Source organism: Mugil cephalus, chromosome 19, assembly GCF_022458985.1.
Source record: "Mugil cephalus isolate CIBA_MC_2020 chromosome 19, CIBA_Mcephalus_1.1, whole genome shotgun sequence".
Classification (NCBI taxonomy): Eukaryota; Metazoa; Chordata; class Actinopteri; order Mugiliformes; family Mugilidae; genus Mugil; species Mugil cephalus.
This window is the reverse complement of record NC_061788.1, coordinates 14,366,645-14,389,304: the sequence shown is the minus strand read 5'-3', so window position 1 is coordinate 14,389,304 and position 22,660 is coordinate 14,366,645. Positions and strand designations below refer to the sequence as shown.

General features: G+C 41.0%; 1 protein-coding gene across 3 annotated transcripts in view; it reads right to left on the bottom strand.

The window, feature by feature from the left end:
• LOC124996533 (splicing factor SWAP) overlaps nucleotides 1-20,298 on the bottom strand; it is a 50,125-nt gene extending 29,827 nt beyond the window's left edge. Inside the window, exons 1-11 of one of the 3 annotated variants that reach the window (XM_047569659.1) lie at nucleotides 19,926-20,046; nucleotides 18,484-18,627; nucleotides 17,884-18,047; nucleotides 14,416-14,547; nucleotides 12,501-12,577; nucleotides 8,929-9,154; nucleotides 8,413-8,513; nucleotides 6,386-6,524; nucleotides 2,536-2,806; nucleotides 1,710-1,862; nucleotides 1,493-1,586 (exon numbers count right to left, since the gene is read on the bottom strand). In XM_047569659.1, the coding sequence (XP_047425615.1) occupies nucleotides 1,493-1,586; nucleotides 1,710-1,862; nucleotides 2,536-2,806; nucleotides 6,386-6,524; nucleotides 8,413-8,513; nucleotides 8,929-9,154; nucleotides 12,501-12,577; nucleotides 14,416-14,547; nucleotides 17,884-18,047; nucleotides 18,484-18,512 (1,386 nt within the window). In that variant the 5' untranslated portion in view covers nucleotides 18,513-18,627; nucleotides 19,926-20,046. Of the gene's footprint in view, nucleotides 1-1,492; nucleotides 1,587-1,709; nucleotides 1,863-2,535; nucleotides 2,807-6,385; nucleotides 6,525-8,412; nucleotides 8,514-8,928; nucleotides 9,155-12,500; nucleotides 12,578-14,415; nucleotides 14,548-17,883; nucleotides 18,048-18,483 lie in introns of all 3 variants that reach the window. The other 2 variants (XM_047569657.1, XM_047569658.1) reach the window with 2 other exon arrangements.
• Nucleotides 20,299-22,660: the final 2,362 nt, after the last annotated feature.

Genomic DNA, 22,660 nt, shown 5'->3' with positions numbered 1-22,660 from the left:
ATGAAAACTGCCATATAGTGCTCCACATCCTACGTAAGCTTGCGGCGTCGCGCCCAAATCCAGCTTATCTCTACAACATTATCACAAATTTAACTTGAACAAATTATTTCTTCTTGACTGAACACAGTCTCGCCTGGGGTTTCCAATCACATCTAAGCCAGAAACGGCCCGTCATGGTGACATGGGTGACTCCAACAAGAAGAAAACATATGTTTATGTTTTTTTTTTAAATGATAAGGTCTTCTCAGAAGGTTCCAGCAGAACAGAAAAATCACACTTTTAATTAAAAGCCATTAAAAACCATGTGTGAATGAGAATCGGAGTGTATTAGATTCTAGGCATAGAATCATAAGTTCCTATATAATTACTTTTCTTTAGTTCAAAAGTGCACCATTCGAAAGATTGCCAACACTTTATTGATACAACACAAAGCGGCTGATTTAAGCACCCACTCACTATTTCATTAACTACGAAACTATATATTATAACTTCAATGTATGCAACCCTTTGACCACGGTGCAAAATCACAAACACTGGTTTCTTGATAGAAGAGACGAGCGGCAGCTTGTAAGAGCAGCGTGTGCCGCGTAACAACGAGACACACTTCTCTGCACTCTGACAACTTAATGGATTTGATTCTTCACAAGATAAATCCCTTCCTAAAAAATAATTTAAAAAAAAGGACTCGCTCACTTCGTTTCCCTTTCACGCTGCGATAAAAAGCAGACTCCTGAAATCACGAAGAGGCGAATGTATAATATTTACACAGATGTGCTGTTTGTTCATTTGTACGAGGCGTCTATCCTTGCAGCTAATTATTTACCTGTTCAAAACGCAAGAAAAGCTCTCGAAGGGCGTAACGGCTTGATGGGGATAATGGCTTAGAAACACATGAGCGAACACCAAAGATGTGCCTGGAAAAACCTCAAGCCGCGGCGCCGAGTTAAGTATGTTCTTAGTAAATCAATCACTTTGTGCGGGGAATATTTAATCTTTTGATAACTGCGGCATTCTGCATTATTATTTCAAGAGGCTCTCGACTGAATTTATTTCTGAAACAAGGCAGACAAAGGTGGAATTACATCAGTGGCAAAACTGCGCTAAAATCCTTGAACGTGGAAAACAAGACTGGATGAGGAGATAAGCTGGTGTGCTGCTCTGCTCCCCAGTAAGAAAATTGGATCAAACTTTTGACAATACTCTTGACATTTAATTTCTTCTTTGTTCTCAGTGTTCTACTCTTCCATCATTTCAACACCTATAATCGAATTTGAGCATGGCAGGTCCAGGCGTATTCACGATAAAAAGAAGCTAATTTCAAGGCTGAGTGTAAGTGCAGTGCATGTTGAGACAACCTCTTCTCATTGGGAACTCGGACGACTCTTTAAGGCTGCGAGGTAGTCGTACTGTTGACCGCATCGAACACACGGTCGTGTAAAAGGGCACATTTTACTTGAAGGTGCACAGATTGGATAAAAAAAACTCATAATACCTCTGCAAAGCTTCTTCCTCCCTTTTGCATGTAGTAATTCTTCTTAAACTCATAGTAGGTGTTGTACTGGTTCCAAGATTGCAGAAATTCAAACCTACAGTGCACAGAAAGAATAACAAATACTGATGAGCCAGGATGGTGAAGGAGTGAAGTTACCGATAAGCATTCCCAGAACCAAGATCGGACTGGAACGACAGATTTATTTCTGGACATTCACCGAGGATCATTCTTGGCACGGACGCTGGCCTCAAACTTCAGACCGTTCCTTGCAACGTACTCGGCCAGCTTGTCTATGACTGGCTGGATGTCAGGTGGTGGGGGGATGATGGCTGCTGCTGCTGGTGTGGAAGCCGGCGCCTCGGCCTTGGAGCTGCAGGGAAATTTAAGATGTGATGAGTTTACATTTGTGTTGAATGACTTTATGCGTTTAAGTCATGTGAAACAAGTCCTCAAGCCCTATACCTCTAAAACTCAGTCGGCTTGATTGCGCTTTTTACTTAAATACTCTGAACAAACAAAGGATCAATGTCATTATGGTTAGTGATGAGTTTAAAAAGGTCGATTTCAAGATTCAATCCAACCTTCATTTGAAAGATCCATTATTGTTATATAACATTCTTGGATTGATTTTTATTTTTTTTTAAGATGAGTCATTTGCTGCAGGTTTTTCCCATGTAGGAGGCAGATACAAAAAAAAAGAAATGATAAAACTCTGAGAGCAAATTTTAATAGTTGTTGAGTTGGACAAAAGCAAAGATGAGGCAACTAAGGATACATTTTGGAGTGGAAATACAACAAAGCTCTGAAACCGGTGATAATTTTGAAAAAAATCTACTTCATAAGTAAGCTAAATTGTTTCAAAACTGAAGCATCTCTAAATGAACGAATATTAAACTGAATGGAATAGGGACAATGTGAAACAGGAAATCAGTCGTGACCCATAATTACAACTAATCAATCTAATTATGAACACATTAAGCCAGATTCCCATTAGTTTATTTCTGATAAAGCAAAGTTGAATGAGATTGTGGTTCAGTTCCTACCTGGTTTCTGGTACACTTGGTACACACACTTGAGCAGCAGAGGTGGTGACCTGAGAGGGCGCTATAGCCGGTGTCGCCACGGTGACGGTTTCGGCTGGAGTCGCCGTTGTCGCCATTTGAGGCAAAGCCTCAGAGGAAGCGGGGGGCGCCATGAGAGACGCAGGCATGCTGTTATAGTATGAGGTGGCGTCTACGCCCGGGGGAGGCGGGGCTAAGCAGAACGATCCATCTGGGAGCATGTAGTATCCGTAGTACATCGCAGCTGCGTTGGCTGTGGACAAAGCGGGAGGAAATCATTACACGAAATACCTCCCTGAAATAATTCCGTCGCGCCTGACAAAAGGACAAACATTTCTGTCAATTCAAGTGGGATCCATGGGTGAATACACAGCTTTGTGTCGGTAGTTGGGATGAACAGATGAAACTGCCCTGCTTTGTACATGAATGAATGGATGAGTTGCTTCGCCTCTGAATGTGAAAACAAACTGCACAATATAATGCAATCCATTTTCGCACCCATACAATAAATAATAGCCTTAGCGAGATGGTAATTTTCAGTTCTTCTCTGGCACGGCCAGACTCATTGATTCCCCTCCGCGCTTCAGAGCGAGGGGTGTTTCTTTCGCCCCCTGCATAGTTAAGTTGGGAAGTGGGAAGTACTGTGAAACGAACGCTTACGTTTTATGGGGAATGACGGCACATTTATAACGGTTACAAGATGATTTACTAATTCATTTCAGACTTGCATCATGCAATCTCTCCATTTTAACCTTGGTGAAAGATATGAGCAGGTCACGGAGGAGAGCCATCTCCCACCAGAAATGGAAATGTGTCAAAGCGGGGTTGTTTAGGGAGTCTATAAATAACCCCCGACGTCACATTTGTGCTCAATCACTGTTGAAATTACATTTTCAAGGAAGTGGAAAAATAGGAAAGCTAGACAAACTGATTGCCCTTTACGACCACAGGAACTTTTTCAAAGAACTTTTTTTTTAAAGCACAATCTCGAGGTTTGTGGCAAATTTACGGACAAACCAGGACCTGAAAATGTTCATCAACCTCAGTAATGAAAGTGCTACTCTGAGAGATCCGCGTTATTAAGAATATTTTACACTGTGTTGGTGAGTGGAAGCAACAAGAAGGCAGCTGCATTGAAATTGGTCACTGGACAGCAATACGGTGCGGTTGATGAGGTCGGACTTGAGGAGTCGGGGTTGTCGAGGCGTTCATTATATCGCCGCAATGGGCCTTTTGTTGGCGATGCTTGCTTTGACTGCGGTTGTTTCAAGCTTTGTTTTTATTGTGTGCCTAATGTGTCGATTGCACCAATTTATTTATTAAGCAGAATTACAAAACTATAAATCGACATGTGACAAAAAAAAAGGTTGTCTCTCGTATTAAGGGGTTTGTATTACAAATGCCATTTATTGAAATGGGAGAGGCGGGGAGGAGGGAGCAAAATGGGGACGAGACAAAATAAAACTGGAGACAGTGTGATATTAAGTCATTAGTCATTGAGCTGGTTGACTTTAATGATATCCAATTTTCTCTAGTCAAGAAAATGGAAAGCTAAAGCAGGGGCTCTCATTTACAACATATGATACAGGATAACGTCTTAGGATGGGTACGTAGAAGGCGAAAAAAAAAATTAAGTTTGGTGGTTGGCCAACCAGACATAATAAATTGTAAGATGGATTTCATTGACTTTTATTTTGAAGTTAGTTGTTTTTTTTTCTTGAGTTTTACGTCACGCTCTTTAAAGGGTCGTCGGCAGACTTGTTACCATTAAAACAGATGATTATATTCACTGAACGAAGGCCGGCTATCTCGTTTAAGAGATACGATGGCGCATCTCCTGTATTATAATTGGTGGCGGAACAATAAATAAATAAATAAAAAGACAAAGCCACTGGACCGGACGAAAGCATGGCGTCACTGGCTCACAAATGAACAGCTTCTGTACTGAGCAACAGTGCATTTAAGCGGCATTAAGCAACCAAGTCATGCACAACCAATTTACAAACATCAACAGCCCTATTCCAGCACCAAAGATGAGGTCAAAGTACAGCCTACGCAACTGTCTTAGGGATGAATATATTTCGGAAAGACAAGTGAACATTCACGGGTCAGCAGGGAGCAATGACCATCAGTATATGTAAGCAGCTATTTCAGACAAGGCTGAGCACGGCCTGCACATGGCACAATTGCCTCGGCAATTTGTGACGCACAACTTGGGGGGGGGGGCAGCGTAGATGAGGCTCATCGTGAATGAATACACTTACGACACCAGATGATCTTTCTTCAACATAAAGACAGTTCTATTGTTTTGCTTCGTTCCATTTAAAATGACATTTTGATTTATTTTAAAAGCTTGAATGATATTCCGCCTTAATGCCGTATTCCTCGCGTAAGGGGATGATTAATTCATTTTAATACCAAGGCCGACTCAGAATTGCCAATCATCCTCCAGTGATCTCCCAAAGTAGCTCAATTCGTGTAATTATGTGTCAAAGAAAGAAGTAGCTGTGGGTCTTGTGGTATTTAGGAGAAAACCGTTATTTTAGCATTTCTCAAAAGAATTTACTCAGACACTAAGATTTTATGTTTCACCTAATCTATTTTGTTGAAAGCTTTTATTTATCACTTATTATCATTTTAGAGCCGTGTATGAGTTGAGGCTTATGCATATTCTGGTATATCCATTTCATTCACTAAAAGCATGTCACAAGCTCAACAAATGCCCATAGTGGAGAGGAGAGTGTATTAGATGCACTTAAATGTCTGGATTAATGTCACTACCAGTGTGTACCTCATACGTTTTAGACATTAAAAAGGAGTCTAACCTATGCCTTTAAGGAGGCCACATTATGCAACAGAGTTCTCCTTTCCTTCATTGTGGTATACACAACTTTGGCCATGTCGGCAAAGTGCCAAATAAAACAAGTGCTCCTGAACTGCCTGAAACACATCACTTGAGTCCAGCATCTTCTCATTTTTACTCATCTATTTGTAAGGTATTTGCATAACGTCCGACGGTTTGACACCACTCACGCTCTACTGCTCCCTTTACTCTACAGCCAACAAATGCAGCAACTCGGTCAGCGTGGCAATAATGTCAACGTTAAGTGATGCTCAAGCACTCGATTACACTGCTGCTGACGTCATTCCCTTTAAAAGTGGTCAAACGAGAGCATATAAGTGGTTGACGCATCAAGGAAAAACTCCCAACATTTGTTGCTATGGGACAGGTGTGGTGCGTCATATTTCTGGGTTCTTTTGAAAAAGATTGCATCTTGCAAGTAAGTGGCTGACTCAAAGCAACAGTGGGCCACCTGACCAATCAGAGCAAAGTGGGTTTTTAGGGAGGGGAGCCTTAAGGAGGAGGACAGAGGGTGAAACAAGAACAATATGTACAGTGTCTAATGTGCCATATCTACATTTGGATAATTTATTCTGACTGACTGCGGTCACAGTATGTTATCAAAACTTATTAGGCTGATTGAAATTCTGCAAACACAAGGCCACACATCTATTTAAAGCTGACCTGACTCAGAACCAAGACTCTGTGGGGATTTGGGACTTGGTCTGGGTCAGGTCCTCTTTGTTTTCAGGAAATCTGACCTTGCAAGCTCTCTAAACTGATAATTAGTTTGCTGCCAAGAAAATCCCTGTACACTAATTATTGACTATAGTTAGCATCAGTAGCGAGAAGTGGCACTGAATGAGCAGATGGAAAACAATATAAGTAGAAAATACTTGATAAAAGTATAGACAAAAGTACAGACAGAAAACAAAGTAATACGCATCAAACATGTGATATTGTGTCTCTCAGACAAGAAACTATACTCACGGTCGGCAGTATACTGTGCCGGTGTAGTGGATGCAGGTTCCTCTGGTTTAGTTGCTACTGCTGCAGTGCCATTTCTTTCCTGTTTGGCTTTTCGTACAAGTTCTGCCAGCGGATGATCTGGGTCCATTACCCGAAGAGGCTGCAAAATTTTTGAGAAAACAATATACCACAGGCTTTTTATTCTTTGCATGGAAATATTTCAGTATCTGAGAATACACCACATGTGTATAATGTGAGACAGTGTTAGTTTGTATTTAAATACAGTGCAATATAATAATTATTACTTTCCTCTAACAACTTTATGCAGCAATCTTCTGTCATCTCAGTGCAGTATAAAAGATCAACAGAATTAAAGAGTTAACCCCACACATGTGAGTCTTTAGTAGACAATTACAGTAGATGATCTGAAAAGGGATCCCTCGTGATGGGAGGCGACTGTTAGACAGCTTCTTACTAAAAGCAGCTCATTATGCTTCTTTAAAAAGATGCTTCTATTATTGCTGCTCAAAGACTAATGACTATCCTGACAAGGCACATGAAAGCACTAACACAAACTGTAACAGCGTGAAGGCAGGGAAACGGAACAGAGTTGTCGGGTATTAATCTCAGTAAGGATGTGGGCAGCCCTAAAGGGATATAAAAAAATAATGTATTATTTTGATGGCAGACAGTGGTCGCCTCCAAGTTATAAGCGGTTTAGAGTTCTGGGCCATAGCTACATCGACAGCATAGAGCCTGCCCAGTCCCTAGCCCAGTCCCTAGCCCAGTCCCTAGCCCGGTCCCTAGCCCGGTCCCTAGCCCGGTCCCTAGCCCGGTCCCTAATCCGGTCCCTAGCCCGGTCCCTAGCCCGGTCCCTAGCCCGGTCCCTAGCCCAGTCCCTAGCCCAGTCCTTGATGGGACCGCCTCAGACATGTAACTATGCACAGCAGCAACACAGACCACAAGAGCTGTACTGGATTGAAGTGGTCTGCTAGGTAGTAGCGTGTGTCCACTTGAGTATTTCCGTCTGCTTCTTCATCTCCACAATTTTTGAATTGATTGTTTTGGATCAACACAGATTAGGTTGGGAGATACAGTGAACCCTCACTATAATGCGGTTCACCTTTCGCGGCTTCGCGGATTTTTTTGTGCAGTTTTTTTATGCTTCTTTTTTACAGTGCGTTGTGTTCTGCATCCTGATTGGCTAAGGGACTGTAGACCAATGTCAACAGTCTCCGTGCCTCCTCTCTGTACAGCCTGCCAAATTTACGTTTGCAAATTTTCTCCATGACAAAACCCACAATGTTGACGAAACGTTCTGCGCCCAAAAGGCAGAGGAAGATGCTAACTATCGCAGAAAAAGTTAAACTTCTGGACATGCTAAAGGAAGGTAGAAGCTATGCGGCTGTAGGACGCCATCACGGAATAAATAAATCTTCGGTTCATTCCGTAAAGAAGGAGGAAAATAACATAAGGACAACAGCAGCGATAAGTTTTAACAAGGATATTTTTATATCTTTAACAAATGCTTGGGCCTGAAAACAGGTTTTGATCGTGGGTTTCTATTCTATAGTATTGTATTGTATTGTATAATAATTGTAAAAAAAAAAAAATAAAGCTGACTACTTCACAGATTTCACCTATCGCGGGTTCTTTTTGGAACGTAACCCCCGCAATAAATGAGGGTTCACTGTATTTCATTGTATAATAACTGTAAAAAAATAAAGGTTTCTACTTCACGGATTTCGCCTATCGCGGGTTCTTTTTGGAACGTAACCCCCGCGATAAACGAGGGTTCACTGTACACACATTTGTATGACTCTAAATGAGCCTTTAGAATTGCGACATACACCAATGTGTTGGCCCCCCTTTCAACAGCCCTGAGCAATCAAGGCATGCTGGGGTATCAGGCACCAAAATGTCAGCAGCAGATCCTTTCAGTCCAGTAAGTTGGGAGGTGGGGCTTTCATAGATCAGATGAAGTTCTCACAGGCCACTGCATGAACTGGTAAAATATCCCTCATCACTGGGTCTTCAATTTTCATTACCTTCATAAGCTCCTCCAGACGAGAGCTCTTTTTAGGAGCAAACAGGCTGGGATGAAGGTAGTTGCCATCTCCATCATCGTCTGAATCATCGGAATTAGATTCTACACGAAGAGAGCAAAAAGAAAAAGGAATGAATGTCTGCATGTACAAAAGTTATTATAGATTTTTTTTTTTTATACTTTCAAATGTTTTAAGGCATTCAAGGTACTGCAGGGGCATCACAAAATCTTTGGTTGATTAGATTTTTTTTTTTTTTAATTTTCCTCCACAAATTTGAATTTGTATATATAAAATATATATATCCATAAATAGCGGTAGGCCAAGTTTAATATAGAACACATATAGTAGGTAGGGGTCCCTACTTAATCTCTCTATTAGTTTGGGAGTAATTGGCCTGAAAAACGACCCGTATTTTAATTTATATTTCTGTTCTAATTGACTAGTTATCTATTACAGATCTGACGTTCATGCATGAGTTATGGCACTCAGTACCTCACAGAAATGTTGTGAACTCACCCTGCGACTGTTCTTGCTTGTTGGCAGCGCTGAGGTTGTATCGACCTTCCTTCATGGCCCGCAGGATGTGTTTGTAATAAGGGTTCAGGTAATGGTCAAACCGAAGAAAGTCAAACTGGGAGTTACCGGCCTGCTTAGCTTTCAGCACTATCTCAAACTGAGCCCCCTGCTGACACACGAAGTTGGCTGTCCTCTCAATAATGTTGTGAGTCTTGACGGTTGCCGGCTACAAAAAAAAAGAAAGAATGTTGATGGTTTAAAGATTCAGACTGAATTTTTACATTCTCAGTTTCAGGAAGATATTTTAAACAAAATGCAAACAGAACACAGAAAACAAAAAGAAAACAAAGTAAGTATCAGTACATAAGAGAGACTGAATATGAATTTGAAGTACAGTGTGTGAGGAGCATTCAAGCCAAGGACACAGGCCATTTTGTCTGAGGAATGTTTTCATGTCAAGCGCTCTTATGCTCCCGCTAGGTGACATTCACTTTGGATACACGTAAGGGCTGGAAATCAGTGGAACAAGAAACAGTCCATAATTTCTTTATTATTGTTCGCCTTGTGTGCTTTTAATGATTAATCATCGTCATTACCTAGAGAGTACAGGGAAGTGCAGCAATCTCCAAAAGTACACACATATCTCACCAGGTCGAAAGTCATAAAAAAAATATTGCCTTTCGAGACACTGGCCAAAAAGATGCCAGCGCCTCACACCAATCGGCCATTATTGCGTTTTAAGCTGCCAAGGACTTCCTGACATACAAGGACCTTCTCCAATTCAATTTAAGAACTTAGCCATTAAGGGGAACGGGGTGTGAGATGCTCATTTTTATGTGATATGGGCAGGGAAAGCATCCTTACTCACACATCTAAGTCAGCAACCAATAGAATACCCACTGAGCATGCTCAGAGTATAATGTCGATTTTATGGCTGTTTGTTCTCTCATTTACGCACACAAAAGTAGTGTGTCACCTCTGTTAGCAATTATGGGTTCCAATCTGATCTAGACTGTTGACGGGTTTCTACCCATAGTAGCATACTGATGCTACCATTTCTGTAATCATAGTTTAACAAATACAATATTACCAACAGTAAACTGTTTCAGTACTACAAAATGGATCTTATTGTGTTTGTTTCTTAGTAACTATCTGATCTAAGATGCTAAAGATGATTAAACCTTGGATCTGAAAGAATTATTCCCCCTTTCTTCTCTATTTCTCTCGCTCACCAAACAAGGGGAAATCTCATAATCCTTTTAAATTAGTAATGGTAAATGCTTATAGCGTGTCTCTATCCTAAGGATAGGTGTCAGGACCGATCCAAGTACATGTGCATTACTGGTACCAGCTATAATAAAGTCGCCTTTTCAGCTGATATTAATAATTTAAACTTACCAGTCTAGTCATTTTGAACAAAGGCCTTGAGTATTTTTAATCAAGAAGCCAAAGCAAAAGGTCAGTGTAAAATGTAGGCTACAGACCAGGCTAGATGAGTGTATTCAAAAGAATTGCATTCCCCAAAAACAATGCAGGGAAGAGAGCCTATTAATTTTGACATACAATATACCGCTGCTATGGTGTGCTCTCTACAGATGCACACATTGTGGTTTTGGCTGTGTTTTACTCTGTATGGTATTGAATATGCACGCAGTCCATGGCAGCGTTCAAGCTTGTTTTTCCTTTCATGCATAAGAAAGGGGCAGCCGTAGGGAACCGCGAGGTTTCTGGTGGCGGACACCAGGGAGAACAAAGCAAATTCAATTTAAATATGTCAGTCTATTACTTACTTCTGTTTTCTTTTCTTTGGGATTTCTTTTATGTTGTGTCGCTGTGAAACCTTCCCTACGTGCACTGAAGTAAGGGCTATACAATCATCAACACTGTTTTTGAAACAAAACTTTCGCCATAATGTTCCGAGAAAAAAAGCCACAGTGGCCATTGATTACACTGGTAAAACTTCACTGATGAATCATTGATCGCTCTGTCAATTCATCATTTAGTCAAATGACGGACAAGTTGTAAGCATCAATTCTATTTAGCAACTGATTATCTCAATGATTTATTTTAAGCAAGGACACTAAAATTTATTTGGGTTTTTATTATTTTATAAAAATAAATATTTGGGCGTCTTTGGACTCTCTGGAAAATAAACTTTGGATTTTGGACTGACAATTTCCAAATGGAACTATTAGAAAGTTCTTGACAGAGACATTTATCAACACTCGATTAAAATAACAAATTGTCAATAATCCTCATTTTTACAAAATCCAGCATTTAAAGAAAGGTGAGCCATGACATGAGACTTCATGGCTACTTTCTTCAAGTTTATCATTGATTGTGGTCACAAGTGGACAATAACAGGATAGGTGATAGGAGGGGTGTAACGGTATGTGTACTTGTGCCAAACTGAACAAAGTCCACTATGACATATAAAAATAAGTGTTCTCAGCTGGTAGGCCCGGTGACCTGAACAATTCCCGTCAGACGTCTATTCATTGCTGTGTAATTGCAGCGACAAAACACAAGCAGTTGTAGTGTTGGTCCACCTGGGACGTTCTGGCAGCACACCAGTTATTTTCTTTCGGCTACAACCTGCTAGCTATGGTTAAACTTTAAAATGTACAACTTAAGCATCAAATCTGTCCTCAGCTTCCCAGTGACACATTAAAGTTTTATTTTTATCAAACAATCATGACCCAACAAAGAGGGCTGGGCAGTATGACCAAAAATGTATATTATGGTATTTTTTTCAAAATCCTGACTGTATTGCAGTGTTTTTTTCATGCATAATCAGGTGTTCACAACATTTTCTACTGGCTGACAAAGGAATTAATGCAGTAGATTGACTATTTTGATGAGTGAGGATAAGTAAAAATAGGTAAAATAAGTTCGCATGGTCTCATGTTAGCACTACAACTTTAGCCCGACAGCACTTGGTCGAAGTCAGTTTTTAAAACTGAAAAACCCCAAACAATCGACAAGGCTTATTTTTCAGCACATGTTCTTCCGTGCCTTCATGGTCTTCTTGTTCTGCCACCTAATTTTTGGACCATTTTCACCACACCTCCCTGTGATGTGCTTGCACCATGCGTGTTAAGAAGCGCTACATTGAAAACGGTCCGGTCTGAAACAGCGTCTCACGGAGCAGCGTTCCAAATGCTGTGTAATCAAACACTCTGGTATGCCAGTATATTAGAAACTCATACTGTAACAAAAGGAAATACTGATATATACCATACTGATACTATGAACCGGTATACTGCCTAGCCTTAAGTGGTGAAGTTAAACCTTTACTCACTTTTTAATGGTTAACTGAATTATGACTTGTCCTAAAAATATACTAAACACACATATTTTTTATTTTATTATATAGTTGAAAATGTAATTTCTTATTAGTAGTTTAACAGCATTTGAATGCTTTTAGTAGTAGAATAAGAACTGTGGCCAATTAGACACACTTAATGTTATGATTTTGTTTATGACATGGAGAATACCTGCGTGTCTATACTGTATATACGGCCCCAGTAGGTTACCAGCATCAGCGAGGCAGCAGAACATCTAACACTCACCAGTTCCACATCAGGGGGGATATCCAGCCCTGCGGGAGCAACAAATGGCTCTTCGTTCTCCTCAGGCTCCGTCTCCTCTGTGTGTGTTCAGAGGCACAAAAAGAACGAGATTAACTCCGGTTAGTCATTTGTTACCAAGCGCTAATATGCCCTACTGGATGGCTAAACAGGGACGCTAATTCTGAATTCCAAAAACATTTTCAAGAACGGTTGTAACGCACGCCCTCCACACTTCCCCCAAATACACGAATGCATCAGAGCAAAATGCCAAACTAGCCTTTAACTCCTTCTCTATAACAACGCACGGGTCAGGAGGAGAAGATATACTTCATTTTTTATGTTGTGCTGTACGGAGATTGCAGGGTGATAAAAGACGTTTGGCTGGGTCTATTGATTTCATTCGGCGTTCGCTTCATGCGCAGGTTGTTCCTCTACGATTTGAAACTGCTGGTGTTCACTCCATCTTGGATTTGAATCACCATGCCTGACTAAACTGTATTTGAACGACGCAGCCAATGCTTAAGTGGCATATTATGTGAACCTCATTGATAATTGCACTCCACAACAAAACCATCAAAATGGATGTACTCTCGCTTTTATATAAAAGTACAACGTCCTTTTTATTCAAAGCTGCACATGCACTCAGCAGCTCAATATACATAAAAAAAAAAAAAGAATGAAGTCTGCTACGGTCTAGAGGGCTGGTGAAAGCAAAGTGGGTAGGTTTAAATATATTCAGCTAATTTATATAAAATATTCAAATTAAGTTCCTTGGTTTGACGGAACATGAAATTAACAGGTGTACTGTAAAACGGCTGAGTAACAATTAATGTGGGCTTTTTTTATGCAGTGGTTCACAATAAGACATGTTTGTCATGTTTTGACAGGGGACATGTGATAAATTATACCGCAATTAACCTTCTGGCTTATTTGGCTTTCACTCAGGAGAAAGGAACGGTGATAATGATTTGATTTTAAACTGTGATTATGTGCGTCTGTATCCGTCAGCTCAAACGCTGTCTCTCTGAGCTATAATGCGCTTTGTAGTGAGAGAGGTTCTGAGCAGTTTTTATTATTAATATAGCGTTTCTTTTACACTGTCAAACGCTTTAAAGGAAAAGTTCAGATCAAAATAGCCAGAGAGACGCGTGTACCTTCCAATTTAATCCCTAAAGGCAAATTCTACTGACATCGTCAGCTCTAAAAGACATGGACACAAATCTACAAATCCCCCAGAGGGATCTAGTCCGTTTACCAACGAAGCCGCTGGAAGCACTTCCAGAAAACTCTCCATCAAATATTTAAAGTTTCACAAGTGCGCGTGTGCGCTTGTGGGTCTGTCGGTGTCGGGACAATTTTGAAATACGGGCCTTGAGATTGAGGACATTTGTGGAAAGTTAGGTTCAAAAGTCTGAATTAGAAATGAGATTGTAGTTAGGATGAGGATGGGCATTTTGTTGTGATGTTAGAGTGAGGAGTTAGGGGAGCGTCAATGAAGGGTCCTTAAAAAGACAGACGCCTGTGTGAAGTCTGATGTGAATGCAAAATAAACCTGACTGGCGGTGAGAGGTGATTAGCAGTCGAAATCAGATTGGGGGTCATATCATGTTGCAGAAATTCAACTTCAGAGAAAAACCTCAAGGGTGCTTTGACTGCAGCAGCCAAACATACTTAAGTGGCATACCAAAGATCAAGTTCTCATGTGGAACATTCAAATGTGATTATTTTTGATAAAACCCAACTAATTGATTACTGAAGTCTGGAGGGATGTTTTGTACGCTATCCGAAGCGTATCGGTGTCACAGTGGGCGACCGGAAAATAGAGAGACTCTGAATCTACAAAGAGCTGCTCTGCATATTCCCTGTGCTTTGTAGCGTTAGCTCTACTGGTAAAGGGTGCGCGCGTCGTCCTCACCGACTGCCTTGTTAGCGTCTTCCTCTTCAGTGGGCTGGGAGGGGTCGTAGTAGTCGGCGCTGTATTTGAAAGCCACCGCGTTGTAAGTGCCTTCGTCAGCCAGCGCCTCACTCAGACGTTTGTACTCCTCCTCTGTGGAGGATAAGGAAACAGAACAAAGACGGATTGAGGCTGATGATCATTGTAAGTGCATGCCCTGGAAAACGTAACACTAGGTAAGCAGATCAATCAATGAGTACTAATCTGTGGATGAGTTGGTTGTGCTTTCTCCTGGTTTTGTTTCTTTTTATGCAAGAAATAATAATGTGATAATGTCCACTGTGTTCATTGGTAAGACATGTCTATAGACTGAGACACAACAAGACTAACTGTAGCGTCCCCTCATGCCGACGGTGTCTGGTCCAAAATACTGTAAAATGCACTAGATGCACAGAGCTGGCCTCCCCTGAACGCTGCTCATCAGTTGGTTCACCTCTGCTTTAGTGTCCGCTTACTTTTGTCAGTTCCATTTCTCTTTCTGTGTTTATTTACCAAAGCGAACGGTCCACCAGTGAACTCACCCACTGCTCACATGGCTCTGACTTTTACCAAAAATTTGGGCTGCGGGCGCTCACCAGCCACCCCACCACTGGCCAGGAGCCATGAATAAGCTTCGTTTGTTGCAGCCCTAAGGCGAGAGTGAGAGCAGCTTGTTGCTAGCAACCGTTGAGTTCATACCATGCAAACTGCAGCTGGCTATAAGAGCCGCTCAGGTCCGACTCACCGAGTACAGATTATAGATAGATTATTATAGTAGATTATAATCAGGTCAGATTGCTTTCACAGCACAAACAAACCACTTCAGAACGTGTGACCGAAATCTCTCACTTTTGATAGTTTATGATCTTGATGTGACAGCCGGTGTCTGGAGATTACTGCACAATGATGCCCTTGATGAGCGTTGATGCTTGACAGAACGAGGTCTCTGGAAAACCTGTTTACACGCCACTTGAAAAGTATTTTAAAACTGATCTTTTATTGGTATTTATACTTCGAACAAGACCGTCTACAGGAATTGATAGAAAGCATATAAAAATAGCAAGGGCAAAATTCCAACTGAAACCATCAGTGTTTCTTGCGCCTTCACACCGTCCTTTTAACGGACAGATGGGTAATAGCTCGAGTGAATGGGGTCAGGCCTCCAAATTCAAGGGCAAACCAGCCCCGGGGATGAACCTTCTGCAGTGAGGGTGTGACACAAACCATTAGCTGACTCATTCTGTCCTGTCGGTTTGAGCATAAGACACCATATTTCACTTAAAATTGTGGCTTATTAATTCAATTAGAGTCATTAAGCCAGTCTTTCAGACGGGTCCTTTGTCATCAAATCAGCCATTTTCATTACGGTGTAAAATGACTGAGATGCAAGCATCGGAGACGAGTCAAGAGTGACTCCCATATAAATGGCGGCATTTGAGTCAAAGCCGGTCCCTTTCAGAGACATAAAGCTGAAAATGATTTCGATGGGGATGTCACTTTGTTCTGAGGGTTTGTGCTAGAATATCACATTGTGTTAAGAAGCCTAGATTAAAGCACGGAACAGCTGTAACTTGCCACTTTCAATTTTTTTATTTTTTTATGCCACTTTCTCCACGGCGGAGGTCTGCAGGAAAATTGGTAAAAGACGATGCATGCCTGGAATTAAACGTTTTTCTGGACAAAAATGTAAGCACTGCCATGAAACAGCCAGACAACACTGACAAGAGCTCATACATTGTAGGCATGAGCCTCCTATTGGATAATTACAGCATGGGCGATTATCTTTCAGCTGGAAACAAGTTATTTAACCCCAACTGATGCAATGAATGGCTTCTCATTTCTTATATAACCAAAGACACATCCCGTGGTCGTGGCAAAGACTGTTTAAAAAGGGTCAAATCATTGGCATGCATCAAGCAGAGAAAAGATCTAAGAAGACTAAGGAGAAGCAGAAACTACTAAAACTGGCTTAAGGACACATTATTAAAAACTAGAAGGATAGTGGGGAAACATCGTCTTCGAGGACAAAATGTGGTCAGAAAATTGGTGATTGGAACGTTTAGGGAAACCGAATCGAAGTAACACAACAGTAGAAGTCAGGCCTGTGTTTAATAGTGAAAGTAAGAGCATTTCCACATGTACTGTACAATGCAAAGGGAACTCAAGGGATTGGGACTGAACAGCTATGTAGCCTTAAGAAAACCAATAATCAGTCAGGCTAACTGGGGAAAAAAGGCTTCAATTTGCTAGGGGGCATAAGGATTGGACTCTGGAGCAATGGAAGAATGTCATGTGGTCTGATGAGTCCAGATTTACCCAGTTCTAGAGTGATGGGGCATCAGGGTAAGAAGAGAGGCACATGAAGTGATGTACCCATCATAGTGTCAACTGTACAAGCCTGTGGGGGTAGTGCTGTGATCTGGGAGTTCCAGATTCAGCAACATTATGCCCAAAGAATGAGGTCGGCTGACTACCTGAATATACTGAATGACCAGGTTATTCCATCAATCAATTTCTTTAACCTTCTCTGACGCCACGGGTATATTCCAAAATGGCAGAATTCATTGGGCTCAAATTGTGAAAGAGTGGTTCAAGGAGTATGAGACATCATTTTCAGGCATGGATTGGCCACCACAGAGTCCAGACCTTAACCCCACTGAGAATCTTTGGGACGTGCTGGAGAAGGCTTTGTGCAGTGGTCAGACTCTCCCATCATCAATAGAAGATCTCGGTGAAAAATGAATGCAACACTAGATGGAAATAAATCTTATGACACGCAGAAGCTTACTGAGATAATGCCACAGCGAATGCGTGCTGTAATCAAAGCTAAAGGCGGTCCAATGAAATATTAGAGTGTGTGACCTTTTTTCCGTGGCAACTTTTCTTTTGGGCCAGCAGTGTATAATGACTTCATAAACTAATTTTACATAATGAGATCCTGCCACCGCAGTGAGGTTCTGTGACGCAGCGTACAGTCCATGAATAAGGGATGAGTTATAAAGGCAGTAATAAGCAATAACTTCACATATGCCAAAGTTGTGTGATGTTCACAGTGTTCAGATGTGGCTTGCCCTGTTAATTACCCTAGCGCACAGGTATTAAAATCTAAATGTCAGCTGCCTGTGTCGATCAGTATTTCGGTCACGTTTACTCATGTTCCTACTTTCCAGTTTCAGAAACTAAAAGTGAACATTACAGAACCACAGCTTGCACGAGCGTGAAGATTCCCATCTTCTTTAAAAGATGGTAAGGAGAGATGTTGCATTCTCCTTCATTAGGTGTGAAAGAAGATACTCAATTTTGGATATTAAAGACATTTAATTCCCTACTTCATTACCCATGAGGGGAAGTTTCACATTAAGGTGTGCCATGCATATTTTCACATTTTAAATAGTGTCTTTTTTTCTTCTTTTTTTTTTAACTGAACATGAGAACCGACATCCTGCCCACCTTGTCTTGCCTCCTCCTCCAGCAGGTCAGTGTGCATGGCCAGGTACCGCTCCTCATCGCACAGCGCCTCAATCCTGGCCTCCTCCTCGGACAGCTGGTAGGATGTATTCCATGACCCGCTGTCATACTCTGAAAGGTCATGTAAGTGACCACGGCCATCGTATCTGTTGAATGATAAGAAGGATTAGAGAGAAGGGAGTCCACGGAGCTTTTTATGCAAAACATGGACCTACTTACCAAGGCAGTGGGACCTAAACCCCCAATTTACAACATTAAAACTGGTCTACCTCTGTAAGTCTGCCCCAAGAAGTTATAAATGCAAAATATAGACGGTCTGACATTTTTTCTAAATACACAATGACTTAATAAAGTCCTTGGGCTTAGTATATCTAGAAAGGCTTGAGCTTCTATTTTCTTCCTTGACAAGTCTTACAAACCAACCAGCCTACACCGCAAAAAATAAAATAAACAAAAAAAAAAGGAACAAAAGAAAGACAAACAAAGCAACTCGTCTCTTACCTTACAGGGTTCAATTCCCCCCCTATTACTTCTACATCTGCAAAGAAAGTTACATTCACACAAACCCGAGCACATAAATACCTATCCGTAAGAACCCAAATGGACGACATTTTCCAGGGTTCGTCCCTCTACGCCATCTCTCTGTTGCAGTTTCTCCATGAAGGCAAAGAAATGGGGTGCCGAGGTTGGCATTCAGGGTTTGGAAGGACCCCTTAGCCTACCTTGCTGGGGAAGAAACTGGGTTATGTAATAAAGACACACATACAAAGGCTGTACAAATGAAACATAAGTTGGGTTGCTGCAGTTCAGGGTGATTCAATTAAATCGCCTGCACTGTTCAGAGCAGTTTGGTCTCTGTTCAGCTTCTGCAAGGAGGCAACAGCGGAACTCCTTCAGCTGCAGAAACTTTATCAGAAAGGCTAAAAGCACCTTTCAAGCTTTTGTTAGTCGAACACGAGTTTCTCATCGGTCAATCTTGAATCACCTCAACTACAGTAACTTCAGTCTTGGACAGAATTTGCCTCTGGATTTTATCAAAGAATATTAAAGTCCCATGTCACATAGAGAAAGAATGTGTCGGGGGGGGAAAAGGGGCCGGAAAGAACAAACACTCTCCTGTGTCGTACATCATTTTAAAGCCACATTGTTCGATTAGAACTCTGTCCATGGAGTTGAAGTTCCCAGAGGAAATTCTCCTAACATGCCAAGATGCAAAGCCTATTTCAGAACCAACCAAAGTAGAAACTGGGTTTGAAATACACCAATTAAAGAATAATTTGCCAGTTCATTATGCAGAGACGGTGAAAATGAGTCCTGCACTAAGGGCCGCTCTCAGCTTCTTAACGATAATCAGCACTGGTTTCTAATACCTCAGAAAGTTGCTGGTTCAACTGTGTTTTCAATTTTGGGGCTGTGGTTTGCAGTCGTAACGAATCGTATGAGCAACTGTTCATATTATTTTTGACAACCCCCATTTTAGCCAGTGTGTTGAGGCTGAGTAACAGAAACAATCTTGTACACTTTAACAGCACCACAAACTACACCCCTCAAAATGTTAATACGGTTGAATGGCCATGAAGGGGGATTTATTGCATGTCTCCTGGTCTTAAAGTTTTGGCAAATAGGTGTATTTAGCTCAAAGTAATGGCGAATTGCATTGATAGTTAAATCGACTATCTCCACCCCATTTGTATCGATTGTACTTATTTTAGATGACAGTACCTTTGGGCTGGTGTCCATACCAACGAGTATCAGTAGCCAGTCAAGGCTACTATTAAAAACACTGGTATGCGTTTGCATGTTGGCACGTTACAGTAAAAACTTCGTAAAAAAAACATGTCACATCACTTCAGGTACATCCAAGGACAAGTTAACAGGCAAGAAATAACACAATCGTCGCCAGTTGCTGGTGTTCACAAGCTTCTGCAAGACAAACTCCAAGTGGTCCCTTGCATTGTGAAACAGGCTAACGGACAGCACAGATGGTTAGCATAATGTTTCGGTTCTAAGTTTGTTCAACCGACCTATCAATCGTGATGCTCTTGTCCCCCATCCATGGAATAAGATGTTTTCCATGTTCGTGGTAAACAGCCCTTTCGTCGTCTCGGAAGAGTTTGCAGGCATAGCCGAACACCAAGAGGTCGGCGTATTTCTCACTGTCACTCACATCCTTCACCGCCGGTTTGTTGTTGTGGTCTTTCTTTGCCGCTGCACGACGATACATTTCCCAGATATTCGCGGAAGCAGGTTATCTTACAAGACGAAACAGTAACAAGGGTACTGCAGAGGTTTTCTGATAACCAAATAGCCGGCAGGTGATCTAAATGTCACAATAATCCGTGCATTTTCCTCCTAGACAAAATGCTACATGCTGAGAGTCGCCATGTTGGCAAGAGCGTAAAAGTAGCTGTGTATGCGAGTCGGCATATAACGACATTTACACTGCAGAATTATAAGTTTCAAAAGTATGAGTTGTTCAAACTTACTAATACTACATATTTTTTTCGATGGCATTTGTCATTTTAGGGAAGTATAAAATATATATATCCACATGCATATTTACTATTCGTCAATTACATCGTTTTTTAAATGTGTCGAATGTGCTGTGATGAATCAAATCTGCATTAACTACCAGTCCGTTGTCCGTTTAAGTTCTTGAGAGTTTGTAGATGAAATAAAAGCATACAAAGTTTATTTATTTCAATAAGCACATACTCAATTTTGTCTAAAAATAATTAGAACGAGTTGAGAGACTCAAACATAAATGCTGGATAAACGCTTTGGAGTTTAAATAGGGGAACTTTTAATCTAATATTTTTATTTATTATAAAATATTATATTTTTACCCTTCATTTAACCTTTAAAGCTCCTTTCCTATACGTGTTTCTAAAACTAGCTACATAGTACAGCTACAGTATTTAACAAGCAGTGTAGTAAAATATGGTTGATCTGATTAAACTCATCTGTTTTTATTAGATTCCACATGTTTTAAACAATTCACTAATAAACATTTAATAGATTTCATTAGTGCTGTCCTCATTCTGTTTGCTTCATTGTTTTAGTTTTTTATATGTAATTCTTTCAAATTGTAATGATAAATTAAGCAGAAAAACACTTGAACATCATTACCATGTTCAGCATATAAAACAGGAGACAGAGGAACAGATGTCTTTCTTCCAGTACTCCTGTAAATAACCATGTCAACACAAAAAGGCAAAGGTGTTAATAATCCCGCATGGGGAAATTCTTTTCTCTGCATCTAACTCATCCATTTATTTACACAGCAGCGTGTGCACTCGTAGCAGTGGGCTAGCGCAGCACCCAGGCAGCAGTTTGCAGTAATAACATACATCATATCAGTCGGCGTAATGCAATTTATTATTCTGGGCACAACAAGAGATGCTTTTGCTGGCTATCGAAAAACAGCAACACTGGGGAGAAACTAGACATTACTCATCTGTTTCAGAGAGAAGCTGAGAGTATTCTGAGAAATAGTGACCATAAAAGCAAATGATTGGCGGTAGCAGACTTTATTATTTTTAAAATGAGTGTTGATTTTGGAGCACAGGTTGGTGTAGAGAAAGATTATTGGTTCTCTGTCCCAATAAACCTTTACTGAGTTGCTGAATCCTGGCGAGGCAGATTGTGGAATCTGAAGAAGCTGTCGGTAATGATATTGGCTCTAGTGTGATATTGTCAGTATGTGAACGTATATAGCACACTTAAGTAAATCTGTTTAAATCTGTTCCTGAATATGAGTGACTGGCTTACTGACCGACTGAGATATTTTTTTAAAATTTTTTTTTTTCAAAGCAGGAGAGGATGACTTACGCTGATGCGCAAAAAGTGAGTGCAGGAAAACCTACAACCATGTATTTGCATGTTACATACGCTTTACAAAACAGAATCATCGCGTGTTTTCAAACCTACCACTGCAAAGTTCAGTCAGTTTGGCTCATCGTGTAACCAAAGTCGTGTTTGAGTCATGGCGGGAGAGTCTAGACTCTGTTGACACCCTAGGCAAAAATTGTCACCACAACAGAGCTGGTTGCACTCTGCTGGCTAAGTTAACTAATATTAATGGTCAAGGACAGAACAAACCAAATCGCTTGACGCCTCTTGCAGTTATTTTATTCAAATGACTCTCTTTCATAGCTTAGGCTAGACTAGCAGCATTCAGTTAGATAGTTAGTAGCGTTATTTATCATCATTGTCTGCTTCACTTCCCATTGTCCCGCTTCTCTTTCTTTTCCTTATTTTCTTCACTCTCAGAGGGATAACTTTTAATTTTCTAACTTAACTACTTTAAAGAGTCACGCACATATCTTCTAACGTGCCTGAATGTGCAGAGTTGCGTCAGATGAGGGGCCCTTAGGGAGGTCTACCGCTGTCACTGGAAACTCTTCGTATTCCCACCGCTTCACTTTAAGTTTGTCAGCCATCAAAGGGCCTCCTATTGGCCTGGGGGGACCCGAGCCGTTTCCTGCCTTGCCGGTTGACAAGCTGCGCCTCTGCACTTGCACACACATCTGGATATAGATCAGTAGCTCCAAACATAAAAATTGATTTCTCAACGAGCGTTAAAGACATCAAAAGCTGATGCAGAATGTCGAAGGTCAAAATTCCTTCAAATATGTTGAAGCCAGGAGTTCAAATGAGCTCCAGCAATCCTCGCAGTCGTATCTGATTATTCGTTTATTTATTTATTTATTTTGCTCTCTCTACCAGCCACTGCCAGTCAGACTTGACTTTATCTGCC